Source organism: Merops nubicus, unplaced genomic scaffold, assembly GCF_000691845.1.
Source record: "Merops nubicus isolate BGI_N331 unplaced genomic scaffold, ASM69184v1 scaffold25923, whole genome shotgun sequence".
Classification (NCBI taxonomy): domain Eukaryota; kingdom Metazoa; phylum Chordata; class Aves; order Coraciiformes; family Meropidae; genus Merops; species Merops nubicus.
Genome location: NW_008599984.1, coordinates 64,524 through 71,758, shown reverse-complemented (window position 1 = coordinate 71,758; position 7,235 = coordinate 64,524). Strand labels below are relative to the sequence as shown.

General features: G+C 43.6%; 1 protein-coding gene across 1 annotated transcript in view; it reads right to left on the bottom strand.

Annotated features, from left to right (window-relative positions):
* The window catches only part of PDE6B (phosphodiesterase 6B, cGMP-specific, rod, beta), a 21,776-nt gene extending 18,197 nt beyond the window's left edge, over positions 1-3,579 (bottom strand). The window contains exons 1-3 of the mRNA XM_008937584.1: positions 3,012-3,579; positions 653-805; positions 227-316 (exon numbers count right to left, since the gene is read on the bottom strand). Coding sequence (XP_008935832.1) covers positions 227-316; positions 653-805; positions 3,012-3,422 — 654 coding nt within the window. The 5' untranslated portion in view covers positions 3,423-3,579. The remainder of the gene's footprint in view (positions 1-226; positions 317-652; positions 806-3,011) is intronic.
* Positions 3,580-7,235: the final 3,656 nt, after the last annotated feature.

The following is a 7,235-nucleotide window of genomic DNA, read 5'->3' as shown; positions in this document are numbered from 1 at the left end:
AAGTTGTTGTCACTGTGTCAGCTCCTGAAATTTTGCCAACAGCAGCAGGAAGAGAGACTAATGAAGGACTCTGGGGACAGAGCAGTATCTGAAAGCAGATGAGGGCACCTTTTTCTTTCTGCTCTTCAGGCGCAAATCTCTGAAGCAGATCAGCTACACTGTTGAAATCAGAGGAATGCATTTGTTTGATTTTGAGATACAGCCCAATCTGCATTTTCACTCTTACCTGGCCTCTTCGAGTCTCACAGTTGTGAAGATAACTCAAGTGATAAATTTTCAAGTTCAAGGAGGCAAAATTCAGGTACTTCAGGAAAAGCTGAAAAGGCAAACAATGAGGTTGAGTCAAGGCAGTAGCAGCCTTGTCTATACCAGATTTCACAGAACCCCTTTAGCAACATCACTCTAACTCCCCTGGATAAGTGCATTGCTTTTGCAGTGGTGTGAGACGAGGCTTATCCCACTGTAACTTCCCTGAAAGATTTCTGAGTTAAGTATCCTTGTAATAAGCCTCTTCTGTCAGAGGGTGAATCCCCTACGGGGAACTTTGCACCAGGGGAGCGCCACTAAAGCAGGCATGCCTAGTGTAGAAGAGTCTGTATTACATGGCAAAAGAAACAACTGCTTGATAGAAACTGAGCTACTGACCACTTACTGTTTCATCAGAGCTGGTGAAGTGTGGGCCGTTCTGTTTATTAATAGCCAAAATGACAGCAACTAGATCTTTGCCATTCAAGATGGGTGTTGCAAGGATGCTTTTCGTAGTGTAGTCGGTGAGCTCATCAACAAACGGACTGAATTGAGCACACTGTTCAACAGAGAATTTACAAATTTAGCATTTAGCATTTTCCACAATGACTGTAGTCTTAAAACCAAGTTAAAGCACAGCCCTTCAAAGTAAGCTGCCTAAAGAAAGTTTTGCTTAAAATATTGTTCAGAAAGAGAAATCTACTAGCAGAAAACTGGACAGATGATAAAGCTAGCATCAAGAGAACTGCCTGTGGCTTCTGACTGCAACACATGCACTTTTTCACTTTTTGTAAAGACCTTGCTGACATGTGACATTGTCAGAACAAGAACAGTATCTACTGGTCATTCTCAGATCACTACATATCCTTTGTAGCACCTCCTCCATCCTCTCCTCAGATTTCTCAATACTGCAAAGTATTCTGCTTTTCCTGGACCGTGAAGCTGCTACTGGTTTGCAGCCTCCATGAAACCATCTACCCCTCATTTCTCTTGGAAACATTATCCAAGTGCTCCCTCCCATTTTGCTGGGCCTTTGTGCCTAGGGTGTTAGATGGTAGTGAAGGTATCCTGGTGGAGGATGCAACTGGCACCAGAGGAGTGTGGATCCTGGCACTCTCCTCTTGCCCCTGAGAGCAACCCACCCCCCTCTGCCCCCAGAGCATTCTGACAGTGATTGCAATGTGCAGATAGCACCACTATGGACTGGTCTGCCCATGAAGTTGCCCGTGAAGGAATTGCCAGTCAGACCACTGTGAGAGTGGTAGGTGATGCTGCAGGGGCAGCTCGAAGGGAACCCATCCAATTGTTCCTTAACTGAATGTCACTGCCACCCAACCCAAAAGAAAACAAAGCACAGAAAGGGAAGTGTGGGGAAGGCAGCTGGCCCACCACCTTGCCTGCACAGGGCCTTATGGACACCACCATCACTGGCCAATAGGGAGTGCAGGGATGGTCTTGCTGACCCAAGATCTTCTCCATACTCAAATGAGTAACTTGTCAGCTACAAATCATTCTACCTGGGCTAGAAAAAAGCCCCACAGTTCTGATCATATTTAGAAGGCTGCACCAGAAAGAATAATCACTCCCCAATGCACCTTCTCCCTATGCCTCCCCCACTGCTGGCCTTCCCTGCCAATTGGAGTAGACCAAGCATCTCGTCTGTGGGTCTCCTTCAAAGAAATTGCTCTGTGGCAACATCTGAAAGCACTAGAATAGGAGTGTAGTACTTGGTTCACAGCACTGAAATCCTTCCACATATTCCTGGAGAAATGTCTGAAGCCAGAAAGCGTTAAAAAAATTACATTCTGATGCTTTCCTCGCCCACACACCCAACGTTTGCAAAATCAAATCAATGTCTCAGTAGGCTCTGTAGAGGACAAGGAAGTTGTTGCTGAAGCATTTGGATAGGCTCGTATCGAGTGACAAACGGACGGATAAACAGATGGTCTCTTTGTAACTAGCAAACAATAGATGGAGTAATCCCAAATGCTATATTTGGGTCACATGGATTTTAGTTTTATACCTATGACTAGAACAAGCGGATTGTTATTGCTGCCATTCAGGTTTACATGATTCTACCCAGGAGTATGGGAGGGTAAATATTGTCACGAAGGCATAAAAATAAAACATTAAAATTCCTTGCATCCCTCCTGGTGTTGCAGTGTGCAATGTTTGTTGAAATATCTTTTTTTTCATCAAAGTTTGTCTCTTGCTGCTTCTGACGAAGATCACCCATACACGAGTTGCAGTTCACCCACCTGCTCCAAGGTCTGCTTCCTGTGGTTGATAAAAATGCCTCTAAATGCCCTTGACCCAAGATTTATCAGAAAGTAAACATTTTCAGGTGTCATTTCTGGTGGAAAAAACTTTCTGGGCTCACTGTAAAGGGCTTGTCTCTCTTTGAAATTACTCATGGCATATAAATGTGTGTGGAAAATTCCATGTACCTTCAGTGCAGAGCTGACTGTACCCTACTGTCCCTTCTCTGCTGGACAAGAATTTATTTTTTTTTTAATTAGTCAGGCGAGGTGTGACAGTGCACTTGTTTGCAGGCGTTAATGCCTTGTGTGACTGATGCACTTAGCTTCACCTCACTCCATAAATGAAATTTGAAGCAACTGGGACTTGCTCCTGCCTCTGTTTCCCACTACACAGCTGTTACACTGCAAGAGGCTTGACCAAGCACAACACTACATCTTGACCGTTTTGTACTCGTAAGCACCTGAGCCTCGTCTACCAAGTGAAGGAATAAATGGCAGACTTACCTCACTGACATCCTTGATGTTCATGGTTTTCTTGGTTTGCGCAACGTAGCCCACAATGCCTATGTCCAACGGGTAGACAATCTCACAGTCTGGGGAGACCAGGCACTCCTCCAGGGTGCTTCCCTCTTGAATGTTGAAAAGCCTTGTTGCCAGTTCGGGTGTGCCATTTCTCTGCCTGTACATGAAAAGACTACATCGGTCAGCATGAATAAGGGACCTGATTCTTCTCAGGGTCTTGAAAACAACTTTCTCCATATTGATGCTTTCTTGCATGTCTTGGATCAACTCAAAAAGGATTTCACTCTCATTGCTATCCCACGACTCTGTTCTTAGTTTCTTCTCAAAGTATTGCTTGGCAAAAGCAGGGTTGCCATCAAGAAACTTCTCCACATCATCTTCACTAATGCTCATGGTGAATGCCCGGCGTCCTGTGGTAGGTAGTAGTCCAAAGATGCGGTCTGTGCAAACAGCACTCTAATTTTTGATGTAGTTCTTAAATTTCTGCAATAGAAGTTGTTGCTTCTAGAATGCCCAAGGGTGAGGTAACACTACAAAGAGAGCTTGTCATCAAGAAGAGGTATTCCTTTATAGTGCCGAAGGTGAGCCGGTGGGAGGACAGATCTTCTCAACCAAACAGATTAGGTGACCTCTACAAGAGCTGTGGGTCAACTTTCTTCTTCTTAATCTAAACGCAAACAAAAACTGAGTACTCACAATATCTGAAAACACTCTCTCTTGATAAGCAGAACACTTACTGAAACAACTATATTGAGGCAGCAGCAATAGGGAAGACCTGCATCTCCTAACATTGAAATAAGCTCTTTAAAGTCTAATTAAATATATACTGCTTGGGCCTAATCCTTGGCTAACAAGGTGAGCATCTTATTATTTCTGCTCTCCTAGCTCCTTTCAGCAATAGGAGGTGCATCCTTCACAAAAAGAACAGTGGTCAGAACAAAAACACTGAGGTTGTGCTGCTCTTTCAGGGCTTCCTTTACTGTTGTGTGATCCTTTATTTGCTGCTCTAAGAGCTGTTCTCTAATAGAAGCACACAACCTGAATGCTTTAGCCCAGGATTTGGATGGAATTTGCAAGATCTATGGCTTTTTCCTCTGGCGAGTAAGAACCAGGAGAGAAAACCATGCCTCTTTGTGACATCCCTTTAGGAAGCAATCTGAAGAGCTTTGGGTTGAGGTGGCTGGCTTGAAACATTCTGAAGGAAGCTTTACAGACAAGAATAAACCAAAAACAAAACACCCAGGAAGGTAGAAAAGTTTCCTTCATTGCAGTCTGTGGGGAAAGGCTGGGAATTATGGCTGTGAGGCACAGAAGTTTTTTCACTTCAGTGAAGCCACCGTGCCGTGCAAACAGCAGGTGAGTGTCCGTGTCATGCTGGAAGAAGGCAAGATGCCAAGGAGGCCACTACTCTTTAGGGGACCTGAACAATGCACAAAGGTTTTCATCAGTGTGGAACAGGGAACAACACTCACCAGCTCGAAGAGTAAAGGCCCAGGCTGCCTGCACCTGTGGGCAGTGGCACTAGTGCCAGGAGTGGTGCCAACCAGCCCAAAAGTGAACGTGGGTACCTGGAAGGAGGGTGAAACGAGAAGGAGCTGTGGTGTCAGTGTTAGAAAGGCTTTTGCAGGTGGATCTGGAGCTCAGGATGGGGACAGGTGGGGAGGGCCCTGGCTCCCATCAGAAGAGGGAACAAAATAGGTAGCTGCTGATCCAATCATGTCCACTCTTGACACAGGAGGTGAACATCCTCACACAAAGGCGTGGCAGTAAATCCTTTCAGAAGATTGTAGGCAAAACAGTGGAAACTGAGACAAAGATCTACAAATTTATTTTTTGTAATTCCAGTTCTTCCTATTCTCTCTTTCAGTTGCCTGGATCACGGGAGATGCAGTAGGAAAGCTTTTGGGTCAGCTAGTTGAATGTCTTAGATGTCTGCTAGCATGGCAGAGACTTGTTCTGATAATTTTTGCAGTTAGTATATTAGAACTATTGCTCAAGAAGATTCGGGGGAGGTGATGAGTGCCAGAAGCACATACATACACTGTCTCCAGTGTCCATATTCTAACGGAGGGAAAAGGACCTGCTCAGCATTTGCGTGGTGGAGGTCTACTTCAGGTCTCCAGAATGAGAAGGAATTGAGCCTTTTTGTGAGAAACAAGCAGAATTGTCCCAAACACGGGATTTGGTGGCAGTGTGGAATTTTAATTGCCTGACACCTGAAGAGATAGCAATGCTTTGGGTTGCAGGCTGTTCAGCAAAGTCTTACATGTTGCAACAGTTTTCTGGGTACAAAGGATGGCAGAAAGAGCAAGAGGAAATTTTCTTTAGTTTTAATTGAAGGCCAAGGAAAGAACTAGATGACAACTTGAAGGTAGAGAACAGTTTAGGTGACTAACACAATGAAATCAGAGTTTGAAACTGGAAAAAAAACCCAGGCCATTTTGTAAATTATTTGTTCTTGTTATGCTTAAGCAAAAAAAAATCAGACAGCGTGTAAGCATGGTGATGTTGTTGAAGATGTATATAAAAATACCATGAGCAAATAAAAATGGAAAGTCAGAAAGATACAAAATGAAATTAAATTAGGAACATGAAGGGCACAGAGCATTTTTTATTGTCATATTCGGAAGAGTCAGAATATCAAGGAAAGTACTGAAGGACTGGAGTGCTTAGAGGGTTCTGTGAAGTAGCCCTTAAGGTGTTAATGGCTTTTTCTAACAATTAATGGAGGATCTTCTGAGGTTCTGAAATGATGGAAAAAGGTAGATGTAATGGTTCTTTCCGCAAACAGGAAAGAGGAGGAACTGGAGAATTCTACAACAGACCACTTTAAATCTAGATCCTAAAAAATACAGGAACAACCATGTTTCTGTAAATAACTAGAGGACATAAGTAGCAGCCAGCATGGTTTTGTCCAGAGCAAACTGTCATATTGGTGTAATTTCCTCTATGCCATGGATATGTCTGTTGTGTGTATATGTTCGTGAACAGAAGGAAAGTAACAGCTGTCACAGCTCTTGATTCATAAGGAAATGACACACAAGATACTCTGTCTCTTAAGGTGAGGGCTTAGATAAAATAGCTAAAGAAGCAAATCTGTTTGGAAGATGAAGAGTTGTTATTAGTAGCTCATTAATGAAATGTAAGAACTTCTTGAGTAGCATTCTCCATGGAGTCTGTCTTAGATGTACATCAGTATTTCCACTGATGGGTGGAAAAATACATATTAAGCCAGCTTATGAGCTACAATCAGGTGTCTGTAAATGTGTTTGAGCACTACGTTAAAAAAAATGCAAACAGGTGTGTATGGGAGCAGAGGACCAGAACATACCAAGGGTGCATGGAAAGCCCCACTCATGTGGAGAAGAGTCACCTGGTGAATTCATGGGGATGAGTCACTGTCTGGGCTTATCACAGGCTGAACATGTGTCAGCACTACTGGTAAGAAGGAGCTGTACATCCATTAGAGTGAACCTTCTATTGAGTATGGCAAGTTGTAGTAAACAGATGCATCACCTGTAAGGCAGCAGGAAAATGTGATTTTTGAGGGAAAGCTAAGCTTTGTCACGTCCCTTTGTGTCATCTCTTTTCTAAACAAAACAATTCCAAATTGTATAAAAAGCTCCTGCTAAGAAAAAGGGAGCAGTCTCTTCTCTCTAGTCACACAGAGCAGGTGATTTCAGATCTGTGCTGAAAGGGCTTTCACATCAGTGGGAAGAGATGGCTCTCGCCTTACCTTAGATACCCCTAGAAACAGAAATGCCACCCTCTCTCCCACTGAACACCTCTTGTCAGAAGTGATGCACACGCAATGACACCAGCCTGCTGGAAGTGGTATGGACAAACAACTTCTTATAGCTGGAAGGAAACCCACTTTTCTTTGACCAGCCTCCCACAGTCCACAGCCTCTCAGGACCATTATGCGTGAGGAAACCATTTACTGGACATCAGAAAAAAAATGAACCAAACCAAACCATTTCCAGCAATGTAAATCTTCCAGATGGGAGTAATTTTATTGATGATTAATGCATGATGAAAGGTGGAGGTATCCCTCTGCCTTCCAAGCTGTCCACCCCAGTATCAACCTGTGTCCTTCCAGTGTATTGTAAAGTACAAGCCTTGTTTTGTCCCACAGTGATGTGGAGGAAAAAGGACTGGGTAAAGTAAAAACAATTTAAAAATTTGCCAGGGGGACTAATGCATTTT